General features: G+C 40.1%; 1 protein-coding gene across 1 annotated transcript in view; it reads right to left on the bottom strand.

Annotated features, from left to right (window-relative positions):
- Positions 1 to 15976, bottom strand: part of ANO4 (anoctamin 4) — a 215330-nt gene that overhangs the window by 164980 nt on the left and 34374 nt on the right. The window contains exons 3-4 of the mRNA XM_065921006.1: positions 11829 to 11965; positions 8533 to 8691 (exon numbers count right to left, since the gene is read on the bottom strand). Of these exons, the coding sequence (XP_065777078.1) occupies positions 8533 to 8691; positions 11829 to 11965 (296 nt within the window). The remainder of the gene's footprint in view (positions 1 to 8532; positions 8692 to 11828; positions 11966 to 15976) is intronic.

The raw sequence follows: 15976 nt of genomic DNA, 5'->3' as shown, positions 1-15976 counted from the left end.
GGTTTTCACCAGCACCTTGAGCTCCCAGCTGGCAGAACCTGAGAAATAAGTTTGTGATATTTACACCCCATCCAGTATATGATGTTTTGTTATAGCGGCCCAGACAGATGAAGACAAATACTCAAGGAATTTCCAGGGCTTTGATTTTCACAAGAAAATCTGCCTTCTTCATTCTGTGCTTAGGACTGCCCTTAATTCTCCCTTCCCTTCAAATCCAACTTGAGACCCTTGGTAGAACATATGCATGACATACCAGAAAATGGTATGAATTATTAAGCGGAGGGGGTTCCAGAAAATGCTAGAGGACATGAATTTGTATAGTTCAGTTTGTCCTGACATTTATTTTAGATATTTATCATGGTTTGAACTGTAAAGAAGGGAGGAGACTCTGGTCCTTTTTCCTTCATTCTCAGAGTTGTGGATCCAGAGAGAACATCGACAGTAACAGTGGTTGTGGAACATAATCAGGGATGAAAATAGGAAGGGTGGGATAAGCAGGAAGCCTGTGAAGGCAGAGAGTAGTCGCGGTGAGATTAGCGCCTTCATTGGGGAATCTTTGTATAGATTTCCCCTGAACAGGTTTCAAGCAAGACTAGGACGGGCACTTGAGCACAGTGTTTTAGTTCTGGGTTGATATACCATTTTATTCCCTGATGAACCTAAAACCAAATTCTCTGGGCACAGAAATGTCTGAACCTTGACAATGCTAAACATGTTACCTAAGGTATTTTAAGTTCTTCCAAGAGCATTGAAGGTAATCACTAATCTCATTAATACATACACATTATTAGCAATATATAGTCTGTTGATGTTGCTATCCTAGTGATTAGATTTTAAGGCATTTATAAACTGGATGATAAATTTTCCAAAGAGTTTACCCTGAAAAACTATTTTTGAAGTATTAATGTTAATATACTATGTTTAGCTGTTATGATAACTATAATAATGGTAATAAAGATTTATTACTTGCTTGCAATATGACAGGTACAGAGATAAGCAGTTGATATGAATGAGTTCATTTAATTAGTATAATAAACCATGCAGTATTATAACCCGTAATAGCCTATGGAAAAACCTGAACAAACTTTTTGGCCAACCCAATAGTGCTCATTATTAGCCTCATTAAGCTAAAGTTCCCAAGTGCACACAGCTTTTAATGATAAAAACAAATGAGAACTCAGAATGTGTGACCTCAGACGCTTAACCACTGCATTAAGTTACCTACTGCTGCAGAACAAATCACCACAACAAAACAACACATATTACTGAGTTTACAGTTCCTGTAGGTCAGAAATCCAGAAATAGGATAGCTGGGCCCTCAGCTTCAGGGTCTCACCAGGCTGCAATACAGGTCGTGGCCAGGGCTGCAGTCTTAACAGAAGCTCGACTGCAGACAGATCTCCTTTCAGGATCCCTCAGCTGTTGGCAGAGTTCATCTTGAGGTTGTAAGTCTGCAGTCCCTGTTTTCTGGCCAGTTGCTGGGAGCAATTCTTAGCTCTAAGTGATCAGTCTCCCATCTTTGCACAGAGCCCCCTTCATAAACAGTTTCACAACCCGAGAGTTTACTTCTTCAAAGCCAGCAAAAGAGAGTCCAACGTTTGTCAGCTGAGACAGGGTCTTACATACCATAACATAACCATGGAAGTGACACCCCATTTGCCATATTCTGTTGGTTAAGAGCAAGTCACCTATTCTCCAGGAGAGGGAATGAAACAAAGGCATTAAAACCAGGAGGCGGGGCTTCAGAGTCTGTCCACCACAACCACTAGCCAAGTAACAGACTAAAATCGTGCTTCTGTCAAATCTGTGTATATTATCTACAATATTTTAATTTCCTGTATTTCCTTAATTTGAGTCACTTTTAAAAATATTTCACAAAGAAGTTTTATATCACAATCATAAATTGTTTCGGAGAAGGCACTGGTGACCCACTGCAATACTCTTGCCTGGAAAATCCCATGGTAGGCTGCAGTCCATGGGGTCACAAAGAGTCGGACACGGCTGAGCGGCTTCAGTTTCACTTTTCACTTTCACGCATTGGAGAAGGAAATGGCAACCCACTCCAGTGTTCTCACCTGGAGAATCCCAGGGACAGGGGAGCCTGGTGGGCTGCCGTCTGTGGGGTCGAACAGAGTCGGACATGACTGACGTGACTTAGCAGCAGCGGCGGCATAAATTGTTTGCCATGAATAGAAGGTGGAACAGGTAAAACTCAGGTAAAATAAAAAAGATTTACACTGTACTCTGTATTCACCTGGAAGGGTTCACTTAATCCTCACACTGTTCATGGAAATAATATCATCCTCATTATTAAAAATGTGAAAGTTGAGATCCAGAAAACTTTGATTAAGTTGCTCAAGACTACTCAGCTATAATATAAGCTGTTGAACCAAGATTCAAATCTATGACTACTGGCTGCCAAAGTGCAAGGAAATAGTCTAGATAGCACCCAACTTCACTATGCACTCCAGTTTTCCTGGTTCTCTTTCAAAACTCCACCCGTGTCCTAACCTTGTTTAACCCTGAAATTCCATCTTCAGATAGCAAGAGTCAACATGATACAAGGGTAAAGAGTCAGCAGGTTCAGGTTTTAATGTGGCCTTTATCTGCTACTGGCCTTGTCACCTGGGGCAAGTTATTGATTTCCCTCAACTGTCTCACCTATAAAATGGAGATAATACTAAGTGGTTCATAAAGGCAACAGTGAGAATTTTAATAATACTATTTTTGTCATCATCTCAAAGAAAAACATCCTCAACGCCCAACCTTGAGTGCTACGCAGATGTTTACCACACTGAGATTTTTCAAATCCTCCTGAGAAACAAGTGAAAAGAGAAATAGGCTGTTTTGACACATGACTTTGTGAATTTGTTTTTAAAGTTTACTATATTTTATCTTTGGAGGGGGCAATGTCCTTGAGTAGGACTGAGAAGATGGAGTGTGACACCCAAAGCAAACCATGCTCAATTGCTCAGCTGTGTCCGACTCTTTGTGACCCCATGGTCTGTAGCCCACCAGGCTTCTCTGTCCATGGGATTATCCAAGCAAGGATATTGGAGTGGGTTGCCATTTCCTTCTCCAGCCCAAAGCAAAAGGTTGGCCTTAGCTGCGAGCATGATTAGAACACCTTTAGCATCAGGGGCAAGGCCACTTTTATGGACACAGATGCAGGCAGGTAGGTCCCTGCATGGGAGGAACTTGTGCTTGCTCTACTTAGCACTTCGAAGACACAGGTCTAAACATTCTTCCTTCACTCTTCCACAATATCAATTTTGTCTCTCAAATTACTTCTATTAGCAGGAAGTCATGCAGTTATTTTTCCCCTCTTAATAAAAACATCTCTTTATTGACTCCACCTCTCACACCAGTCTCTTCCCTTTTACAGTGAACCTCTCTCAAAGAGCTATTTTGATCTGTGCTCTCCACATTTTCTCCTCCTGTTCCTTCCTTGAATATACTTTGTCATGCTTTCACTTCTACCTCTCTGTGGAAACGTCTCTTGCCCAGCTCACCAAAATCCTCCACGTTGCTACGTTCAATGACTAACTTTCAGTCTTTATCTCACTCACTCCATCAGCAGCGTTGGACACAACTAACTGTCCTTCCCTCCTGACACACTTCCCTCCGAGCACCACACCTCAAGGTTTCCTCCTAGCTCCTCTCTGCTGACTCCTCTCATCCAAAAGTCTATTTCCAGCCCAGATCTCTCCCTGTCTTCCACAGTCTTCCCTCCTACTCAGCATCCGCACCATGAGAACACCTCAAACTTAACACAGCTACACGGAGACTCACTTCCCTTTGCTGTAAAGGGTGATTCCTTTCTTCCAACTCTAAACGAACAGTGTACGACAGACAGCTGAATCACCCGTGCCGCCTCCTCGCTCACATCGCTCATTCAATCCATCTGCAATCCCAAAGGCTCTACTCACTACTCATCTCAGCATCTCCTCTGCTGAGCACTGAGCCAAGCCACCATCACTTCTTTCCTGGATTCTTGCAACAAATCTCCTAACTGGCATCTCTGCTTCTGCCCTCAACCTGAGTGGCCCTGATAATACAGAAATCACATCTTATAAAGCCTTGGCTCAAAACCATCCTGTGACTTTCCATGTCTTGTTGGGAAAAACTAAAGTTGCCCAGTGATCTCAAAGATCTGATGCCATCTGTTCCACTGCCTCTCTGAAGGAATTTCTCACTATTCTCTACCCTGCTCAGACAATTCCGTCCTACTGGCCTTTGCACTGTTCCATAAACACACCGGGCATCCTCCTGCCTCAGGGCCTTTGTATGTGCTCTCCGTGGTCCCTGGGACAGAGGCCCATCTTTACCAACTTTTATAAAAGCCCCTTCAACACTTCCTGCTTTACTTTTTTCTCAGCATTTACTGTTGTTCTACATAGATTTACTTATTTACTTTGCTCTCAAGCTCCATCAGGGCAGGAACTTTTTGTCTGTTTCATTCACTACTGTGTTCTTAGTGCTTAAGATAGTGCCTAGCAGAGAGCAAATGTGCAATGAATATTTGTTGAATGAATTAATTATCATTAAGATGGTATGATTTATACAATTACAGTTATTTTGTAAACAGCTGATGATATGAGCTTTCCCCTATGTTCTGCATGATTCTAAAGAAGAAGGGTGCTCCTTTAATCTAACTGGTACTCGTACATCCCAAAGTCATCCACAAGCTGACCCCTTATAAAAAGGAAAAGACAAACCTCATTGATACTGATTTCAAAACGGGTACCAAAGAGTCAATGATAGACACAAAATGAAAAATGAAAAAAAAAACCTAAAATAGAAAATGTGGGTTTATAAATATCAGTTTACCTTTAAAGAAGAGAGTCTTTTTAAATAGACACTTGAGAAGAAAATCACTTGGATTTGATACTTTATTTGGGAACTTGGCCATCAATTGCTTTCTCTGAACTAATATGAGAGATGAGTTACAGAATGTTAAAGACCCAGGGTGCTGAAGCAAGCACTTACCTATTGACTGACCAGGTAGGGGGTTAAGTTCTCAAGAAAAATGAAATTTGACTGGATCCTCACGTTTGTCATGAATCAAAGGTTTTCCTGATTGTGTTTCATGATTCTCAATGTTATAGGAGATGAGGATTCTCCTATTAAACGTCAACTATAGATGCCGTCTTTGCTGATTTGGACACAAAAGCTTCTAAGTCTGTGAAATATTTTCAGTAATTATTGGACATCATGACACACAACTAATAAAGAAGATGCTAATAATTCATAAAATTTATTCAGTGTTCATCATTTCAGGTATACATGGATTCACAGGAAGTCCCCTGGGTTTTCTTTTTCACCTTGAACTAAATTCTTTGCTTTATGTATAAAAGGTGGAAATTACTTCTGGAAGTTGAAATAGCTATTAAAATTGCTGGCTTTCTATTGCAGCTGTTTATGAGAACACTTGATTTAAATAAAAGTGTTTCTGCGTGCAAGCGTACACTCAGTCATGTTCAACTCTTTGTGACCCCCTGGATTGTAGCCCTCCAGGCTCCTCTGTCCATGGGATTCTCCAGGCAAGAATACTTATGCCATGCCCTCCTCCAGGGGATCTTCCTGACTCAGGGATTGAACCCATGTCTCTTGCATCTCCGGCACTGATAGGTAGATTCTTTACCACTGTGTCACCTGAGAAGCTCAAAAATGCTTCTGATGGTTTAATAAAATGCAACTCTTTTTTTTTTTTTAATGGAGATGCAAATTTTCTGTTTATACAAGAGACATTTTATTTTAATTGATTATGGCAGGGAAAATTAAATTAGCTATAATTTCCTGCTGCCTCTAAGCAAGGAAGATCCTGCAGAGACCCTTTTTCTGCTGAGCCAGCTGAGACCATGAAAATACAAAGCAGAGCTTGGAGATGGAGCTGAGAATCAAACTGTGCTGCTTATGCGGAGTGTGGGCCACAGGGAACGCTGCCTAGGGAGAAGCTTCCAAAGGAAGCAAGACCAAGCTTCTGGTAGTGGATAGATCACTGCAGGGAAGCTGCCTCCAAGAGAAGAACTTATGGGGGAAAGATGAGAAAGAGATGCTTAGACAAGTGTCTATTTTTTAATTAGAGTATAATTGCTTTTCATATTATATTGGTTTCTGCCACACATAAACGTGAATCAGTCAGAGGTATACATATGTCCCCTCCCTCTGGAGCCTGCCTCCCAGCCCTCTAGGTTGTAAGACAGCCCCAGGCTGAGCTCTCTGCATCACGCGGCTAATTCCCACTGGCTACCTATTTTACATACGGTAATGCACATGTTTCAGTGCTACTCTCTCAGCTCCTCCCACCCTCTCCTTCCTCCTGTGTCCGCAAGCCTGTTCTCTACGTCTGTGTCTCTATTGCTGCCCTGCAAAGAGGTTCATCAGTACCATTTTTCTAGATTCCATGTACATGCATTAGTATACCATATTTGTTTTTCTCTTTTTGATTTACTTCACTCTGTATGACAAGCTCTAGGTTCATCCACCTCACTAGAACTGACTCAGATTCATTCCTTTCTATGGCTGAGTAATATTCCATTGTGTATATGTACCACAACTTCTTTATGTGTTCATTGGGTAAGTGCTGAATGAAGTCTGCCATATAGTGATATCATTCTTTCCAGCTGCTATTATTTCCATACATTAAAATAAATACCTAGTTATTAAAATTTTTAAAACTTAGAACCAAACAAAATTATTGTAAACCACTAAACTCACATGAGCCATCCATCTAACATACTCTGGTCAACTCTGGACGGCACAGCAAAATGGCACGTTAGAAGGCAGAGGAACCCTCCTCAGCTACCCACTCTAATTCTGGCAGGTGAATACTGCAGTACAGAAGACTTTCCGGAAACACACGGGAGCGCTGTCAACTCTTTAGTAACATACAATACTTGGAAAAGTATTAGGCTTTTCGAGTTTTAACGTTTCAAAGTCATGAAATGACACTGAAAAGACCTACACAAAAGAAGCTCCAGAAATGGAGAGAACAGCGACGAAGCTTAAAATATAAATCTTTCATTAACTGAACAAAGCTACTTAGTTTTAACAAGAATCAAAACTTTGACAGACTCAGAATGGAAAACAGGAAGGACTTTGGTTATTTCAGATCAGGCGGCAATTCAGATCTTCTATTTTTTTATATAAAAATTCTAAAACTTAGAATAAAACATGAAGAAATGACTTTTAGGGATAAACCATTAATGCACTATTAATGCTAAGAAAAGAATACACAAGTGTCTACTGCATACCAACATACAACTTATCTAAAGAACAAGGTTTATCAAATGTATATTCCAGTGGGTATAGGAAAGATTTGCCAGAATCCCACAAAAATGGAAAAAGCAACATATTTAATTCTGTTTGTTGCTCCGGGGAAACTCCAACTGAAGCAGTCTTTTGAGCAATCTGCTTCCACTTTTCTGAGAATGAGAACCTGTTCCCTTAAGGCCATACTCATATCACCGTTTTTCTAATTCTTTTTTTGGAGACATTCCAGAAAAACACTGCTTCTATTTTATAAACGCTCCAGGGTTGAGGCTAGTCCAGCAGAAACGAAAAAACCCTATTTATCAGAAGTGTCCCAGGAACAGCAAGCAACCTCTCCTGTACAAAGAAAACAGGGATGCCTGATTCAAAGATCCATCCTTCAGCCTTGAAGAGAGAATCAGAAGCAAACACTTTTAATTGCAACATGTTCTTCTTGACTATGAAAAACTCCAGAAGCTGTGCACATGTTTAGGGAAAATGTGAGAGGAGTTGTGTAATCCGGCAAACAGGGCCAAGTTCTAGAAAAGTGCACAGTGTTTCTGGGTACACAACAGGCCCATTATGGATTATTATCAGAGGCCTGGCTGGGTCTCTTACACCTTCCTCAAAACTTTCCCTGTGGAGCAGGAGGGGAGGGGGAAGAGTAAACACTGATAACATAACCCTTGAGTTTGGGAACCTGATAAAACATCATGAACATCACTTAAAACCAGAATCACTTTGTAAGTCTCGGCTATTTTTGGTCAAATCATCCAGACAGTCTCTTCTGGGTGTGTGAGGATACCCAAACCCATGATGTTTTCTGAAATGTAAAAAGAGCCTCTAGGGTCAGCTGACTGCATTTTATCCATAGTTTTTTTTTTTAATCCATGCAAATACCGGGTTGGCCAGAAAGTTCATTCAGGCTTTCTGTAAGGTGGTATGGAAAACCTGAGTGAACGCTTTGGTCAACCCAACAGAACCCACCGTTAACATAGAGAGGCAGCAGATGTAGGAAGTCAGGTAAAGTAACACTTTGAAACAATCCATTTAATTGGAATATTTTGATTTTTATGAAATCTGTGGATATCAAAATGCTCTCAAAGGCAAATTGTGCTGCAGAAGTCTAATTGCTAGAAAATTCTCCACACACTGCAGATTGGCAAAGCCTCAGAAAATGAAACATTCAGTTACTCTACTAACTGCTTATTTTTTAAATTGTCTCTTGATATGAACTGACGTATATATATACTTTTCTCATTCAGGCAAACCATTTACCTCTTTCTCCATTTGTAATCCTTCTGCTCTAATGTTTCTTTCAAATACTTCTCTCTTTTCCATCTGGGGGTTGGATTTTCTGTACACGAGAATGTAGTCAATTCGACATTTCCCGTCTCTGAAGTAAAGGCCATTTAATTTGTTTTTTTCTGGTACTGTCTGCACACAAAGAGAAAGGGACCAGTTTAAGACACTCAAAACTGAGCCTTGACTGAGTAATGTTAAAGAAGAATTAAAACTAAATGAATTTTCCTTGTGTTTTATCAAAATTACACTTTTATTAGTGAAAAAGGTAAACAACAGAAAACAAAATAAAAATCAGAAAAAAACATTCAGTCTAATGAACAAAACTTAAAGATACCCAATGATACCAAAAGTTGCCAAGGATGTGGAGCAAATGACATTCTACCGGTGAGAGTGAAAACTGATGTACTAACACTGGAAAACACACTAACATCATGTAAAATTGAACATTGGCATATATAACCCTAATAAATTCCTGACAAACCAGGAAATGTGTATATGAATGTTCACAGCAGCATTGTTCATAAGAGGAAAAATTTTAAATGGAAATCAATGCATATCAATGAATAGGCAAAATACATAAATTGTATAGTCATATAGTAGAATATTATACAGCAGGGAAAAAACTACTGATGCATCTTATAGTAAGCAAAATCTTAAAAACAATATTGGCAGAAGAAATGCAAGTCACAGAAGACTTTATACTGCATGATACCATTTTTTACAAAGCACAAAACAAAATCAATATAAAATAAGTTGTTAAGGATACATATGTATGCATGGTAAAATGATTTTTAGAGCAAGGTAATAAAAAATGTAAAAATTCAGGAAGACAGTCCATCTGGCAGGGGAGAAGGATGAGACTACATGTAGTTTGATGGTTTTAGTAATATTTTTTAGTTCAGTGTCTCTCAAACTTTTTTGCCCACCATAGTAAATATTTTTCTTTGTGATATTTGTGTATACAGTTATAAACAGCACAAGGATTAAATCTGCTTGTAACTTATAGTCAGAGCAGGATCTACACATCCATGGTTTCTCCACATTGTGGTTACAACCACATACTATATGGTACTATAATATCTATTATTGAAAAACATCCACAGATAGATGGACCCACATAGCTCAAATCCACATTATTCAAGGGTCAACTGTATGTGTAAACACAAAAAAATTTGAAATCCCAGTATATATCAGTTTCTAAATAGCAGTATGAAGAAAGAAAATATGCCAGACCTCCAAGGCTATTACTAGAGTCCATATTTTTGCAGCAGTGCCATGCATGCAACCTCATTCAAAAGGAACATCTTAGCTGGGAGAGATGGAAATAACATCTCATACCTGGGCAGGTATTTATAACTGATGTTCAATCTTCACTATTTCTGGCTTCTGTTCAGAAGCCCACCCAAATAAACACTTTCTTAGCAACCATCTGCCAGGCAAGGGAACTATTCAGTAGATTTAGCACATTACCATCTATCTGCAAAACCAGCCAAGGCTTCAAGAGAAGGTTTAGCAAAGTCCTAATCTCCTTGAGACTGTTCAATCACCTCTAAATTAAGGGGAATAGACTACCTGCTTTGTGAGGTACCTTTCAAGGTCCTTCCTTTGTGCCATATTATGGTATCCAAAGTTTCTGTGTGAAGAAATGCTGACAGAATGAGTTTTTTTCTTAAAACACACACACACAGATAAGTAGTGTATGGTGTTTATAGAAAGAGGTCTGGGAAGTTTGATAGAAGTAAACAATTTTTCCTGCTCAAAGGTATTATCCTTTCACTGGCTAACAGCCTCTGGAATAACAGCAGCATTAAGAATACACAATAAATTAATGACTCTGATCTGTGTTCCTATTACTTAAACCTAATGCATATACAGTGTCAGTTGCTTAGTCACGTCTAACTCTTTGCAACCCCATGGACTGTAGCCCACCAGGCTCCTCTGTCCTTGGAATTCTCCAGGCAAGAATACTGCAGTGGATCCCTTCTCTAGGGGATTTTTCTGACCCAGGGATCAAACCTGGGTCTCCTGCATTCCAGGCAGATTCTTTACCTACCATCTGAGCTTCAAAATCACTGCAGATAGTGACTGCAGCCATGAAATTAAAAGACGCCTGCTCCTTGGAAGAAAAGCTATGACTAACCTAGACAGCATGTTAAAAAGCAGAGACATTACTTTGCCAACAAAGATCCGTCTAGTCAAAGCTATGGTTTTTCCAGTAGTCGTGTATGGATGTGAGAGTTGGACTATAAAGAAAGCTGAGTGCCGAAGAACTGATGCTTTTGAACTGTGGTGTTGGAGAAGACTCTTGAGAGTCCCTTAGACTGCAAGGAGATCCAACAAGTCTATCCTAAAGGAAATCAGTCCTGAATATTCATTGGAAGGACTGATGCTGAAGCTGAAACTCCAATGCTTTGGCCTCCTGATGCGAAGAGCTGACTCACCTGAAAAGATCCTGATGCTGGGAAAGATCGAAGGCAGGAGGAGAAGCAAACGACAGAGGATGAGATGGTTGGATGACATCACTGACTCAATGGACATGAGTTTGAGTAAACTCTGGGAGTTGGTGATGAACAGGGAGGCCTGGTGTGCTGCAGTCCATGGGGTTGCAAAGAGTCAGACACGACTGGGCGACTGAACTGAACTGAGCCACTAGGAAAGCCCATATACAAAGTGCATATACAAAGAAGATGTTAAACTCCACTGAGACACAGCTGAGCAACAGCGAATGCTTTTAACAAAATACTTTTTTCCCCCTAAATAACACATGAACAGATGGTCTGTATATAATTGCAAAGAGTTTCTGTAATCTTAGCTTCCAGATTACAGAGGCAAATGGGAACTCAAAGAGGCTACAGACAACACAGTCTACGGAGGGCTGGTCCACTTTACATCATTGTTCCACATGACGGGAGATTTCAACAGGGAATCCATTCTTGTAAAGCTAACTTTTGACTAGTTGGCCATACCTAAAATGTAAATCATTTAAAAATGATGAGTGTTTTTAAACATCTTCTTTGTATAAGCTAAATGCCTTTAGCTATAAGAGAAGTGCATGACCCACTGAAAGTCTGTTTTGAGCTAGGTAGATTTCGGATTCCTGAAATGTGCTAGACCCCCAGAGGTTTTCAAAAGCGTGTAAGATTTCACCCCTACTTTTCCCCCAGGACCTCCCAGTTCAATGAGATGACTTTAAACAATCCACTGGAATATGCTTCTCCAGTTTTGTCATGGATCAAGAATTTTGTTTTTATGAAATGGCATACTCTTACCTCTCCCCCGGCTTCCAACCTGCTAGCATCATCTGAAGTACTGGTAAGGTTTCCAGGGTGAAGGAGAGAGTCGTCATCTTTGCAAGGACTGTTGACAGCTTCTAATTCATCAAAAAGAATATTGACATCCTTGGCCACTAGAACCAAAGTAAATACATTACAAGTCAAGTCAAGAATCTGGGATCTTAAAAGCAATATTGCAAGTAAAGACATCTCCCTCTGGCTTCATAGTTTTTCATTGTTTCAATTACACCTTGAAAGACAGATATATTATTTCCAAAGAAAAATGGACGTCAACTGTAAAATGAGTTTAACCAAACAGTGCCTTCATGAGGCCAAGGTGGAAGACAATGTGAAGTAAAGTGAAGTATCTCCACAATATACATATAATTTGTCTTCTGTGATAACAAAAGTGATAAAAAAAAGTGATTGAAAAAAGTGTTGTTTTGTTTAGCTTTCCTTCATATAGTTGTTTAGCATGGGTTCTTTAAGACTTCAAAGAATTCATTTTGCATATTTTTAAAACTTTTTAATTGGAGGATAATGGCTTTACAAGGCTGTGTTGGTTCCTGAGGTACAACAATGTCAACCTGCTCTAAGAATACATATGTCCCCTTCCTCGTAAGCCTCCTTCCCACGCACCCCACCGCCATCCCGGCCACCACAGAGCGCCAAGCTGAGTTCCCTGTGCCATCCGGCAGCCTTCCCCTAGCTATCTGTTTACACGTGGCGGTGTATATACGGGCTTCCGTGCTCCCGTCTCAACTCGTCCCACCCGCTCCTTTCCCCACTGAGCCCTCAAGTCCATTCTCTACATCTGCACCTCTATCGCTGCCCTGCAAACAGGTTCATCAGTATCATTTTTTTCTGGATTCCATACATATGTATTAACACACAGTATTCATTTTTCTCTTTCTGACTTACTTCACTCTGCATAATAGGCTCTAGGTTCATCCACCTGATGACAACTGACTCAAATTTGTTCTTTTCTGTAGCTCAACAATATTCCATTGTATATATGTTCAGCAACTTGAGATCTCATTTTGTATTGGAGAATACAAAAAACAAATTTTTTTTTGTTTTCATTTAAATGCTTCCATGTCTTACCTACTATAAATAGGGTTGCTATGAGCACTGGGGTGTGAGTATCTTCCAGGTAGTTTTTGTCTTTTCTGGACATACACCCAGGAAGGGGCTCACTGGATCACATGACAGCTTTTAGTTTTTAAGGAACCTCCGTTCTGCTCTTCATAGTGGCTGCACTTGCTCACATTCTCACCAATGGGGCGGGGGGGTTCCTTTTACTCCACACCCTCTCTAGCATTTATTGTTTGCAGATTTTTTGATGATGGACATTCGGACCAGTATGAGGTGATACTGTATTGTAGTTCTGACTTGCATTCTCTAGTAATTAGCAGTGCTGAGCATCTTTTCATGTGCCTGTTGGCCATCTGTCTGTCTTCTTTGGAGTAATGTCTATTTAGGTCTTCTACCTATTTTTTGATTGAGTTTTGTTTTGTTTGTTTATTTGTTATACTGACCTGTATAAATCTGTTTATATATTTTGGAAATTAAGCTTTTGCCAGTCACGTTATTTGCAAATATCTTCTCTTGAGTTCATAGGTTGTCTTCTCATTTTGTTTATGATTTTCTTTGCTGTGCAAAAGTTTTTAATTAAGTTCATTTGCTTATTTTTGCTTTTGGGGTCCCTTCTATAATGACTTAAATTTTAGAACAACACTGAAGTTCACTTTGTCTTTGATGTTTTAAAAATAACTAAGGACTTTTGACCTATCAGAAGCTGCTAACTAGTATAATTCATAGAAGACTGAGTTCTATTTGCCCAAGCATATAAAAGAGTATCTGTTCTTTCATCCAAAAAAATTTTAGAGGTGTGCACACTGTGTCAGGCAGAGATGTGTAGTGACTGAATCTTGGTGAATAAAAGTGATGAGTCTTCCTGCCCTTGTGGTAATAACAAAACAAATAATCAAAGAAATGTGAAGTGTGGTGAGTGACATGAAGGACAAGAGTTTAATGGGGTGACCAGGATCCAAGTGTGTGATTTTGGGCAATTCATTTAACTGCAAGTTTTTAATCTGTAAAATAAAATTGACACAGGAATAAAATGAGCATTTATTGCTTACTGTAGCAGGCTGAACTATGGACCCCAAAGATGACCTAATCCCTGGAATGTATGACTGTATAAAGTTATATGGGAAAAGGGACTTCATAGATGCAATTAAGTCAAGGATCTTAAATTGGGGAGATTATCCAGGATTATATGGATAGAGCCATGTAATTACAAGAGAGACAGGAAGGTCAGAATCAGATAAAGACACTGGAAGATACGATGCTGCTGAGTTTGACAACAGAGGACAAGGTCACAAGTCAAAGAATGCATGGGTGGCCCTAGAAGATAGAAAAGGCAAGAAAGCAGATTCTTGCCCAGAACCTCTAGAAGGAACTCAGTCTTGCTGACATCTTGAAGATGTCTGACCTTCAAAACCGTAAGATAAGAAATCTGTGCTGGTTCAAGTTACTAAGTTGGTGGCAATTTGTTACAGCAGCAAAAAAAGGAACTAAAACACTTATTAGAGGTTTTTAGGCTGTGAGGCTACAAATGAAAAACATCAAGGTCTTTTCATACAACCAAGGCTTAAGAGCATCTACACTGGACCAGGTGCTCAAGTAGAAGCACTGACATTTTTGAGGAAGCATGTTGTGGGAGGTGTCAAGGACAAAGACCACTTCCCTGACTACCCGATGTAAAGAAGCTGCCCTTCACCCAGGTACCCTCCATCTCCTCTCTCGGCTCATTTCCTTCCCAGCATGTATCACAGTATGAATTATTTATTCATTTTTTTTCTTAAATGCTGGATGTCTACCCTATTAGAACTTAAGTTCCAAAAGAACAGGAACCCTGTCTGTGTTGGCGGGTGTACAGAAATCCAGGCACGGAGTAAGCCCTCAACTCATTTTTGTTGAATAACAGCCAATGTAGGAGATGAGATGTAAGTGACCCAAGTTTAATCCCTGGGTTGGGAAAATCCCCTGGAGGAGGGCACAACAACCCTCCATGGGGTGTCTGGAGAATCCCAGGGACAGGGGAGCCTGGCGAGCTACGGTCCATGGGGTCGCAAAGAATTGAACATGACTGAAGTGACTTTGCATGCATCCACACAGAATTATCTCAAAGTGGTCACTGTCTAATGATGTGTGAGAGTATTTTTCTTCACTGTTCTATGACTCTGGGACCATGGATATATGTTTCTCCTAATGCAACTCTTACAAGCCAGGAGTTCCATCATTTCAAGTAGATATTGATTAAATTTTCAAGTAGATAATGATGATTTTCTACTGGTTATATCTGAATAGGATCAAAATATTCTTTTAACATGGGAAGACCTGATTACTATTTCAAACTCCACCCCTTAGCTATGTGAATTTGTGCTCCCATTTCCTCACGGGTGAGACAGGTATAGAAACCTTCTCTAAGGGTGACTAAGAAGATTATGTGAGATAATGCACATGTCAGCAGAGTGGCTGACATATGGCAAATCCATAAGAAATGTTGGGTTTGTCAATTTTAGACTGGGACCTTAAGTCAGCACTTTAGCATTATCAATACAAAAAGGCAGAGCAAGCATTTACAAGCTAGAGTGGTTGTTCAGAGGGATGGAGTGGGATGAGATGTGAGATAGAGAGAAGCTAACGAGGACAGACACTGAGATTCTTATCATGGTGACTGGCCCTCACTGGGGAGAAACTCGAATATTCATTCATTCATCCTATGCTTTTGTCAAGATAGAAAATTACCAGATTATCTTCCACCAGTATCACCTTCTGGTGTTGGCACAATCTGTTCAAAAAGGCCTTTGACATCTATGATTCTCAACTGGCCCCAAAGTGTCACCCTGAAGGCATCTCGTATGGTCTAGGAGGCATTCGTTCTCACAGGGTGGCACCAGTCACGTCTGGTGGGAAGAATCCAGGGATGCTGCTAAACATCCTGCAATACACACAACAGCCCTTGTAGTGAGTTCTCCAACCCAGTGTCACTGGCGCTGAGGTTGAGAGGTTCTGCTCTGCATTAAAGGTCCAACTGTTTTATTCTAGAGGGACCAGTTAACTTGGGAAAAGGGAGA

Source organism: Muntiacus reevesi, chromosome 1, assembly GCF_963930625.1.
Source record: "Muntiacus reevesi chromosome 1, mMunRee1.1, whole genome shotgun sequence".
NCBI classification, from domain to species: domain Eukaryota; kingdom Metazoa; phylum Chordata; class Mammalia; order Artiodactyla; family Cervidae; genus Muntiacus; species Muntiacus reevesi.
The sequence above is the reverse complement of the archived record's forward strand: the minus strand, read 5'-3'. Positions and strand labels throughout refer to the sequence as shown.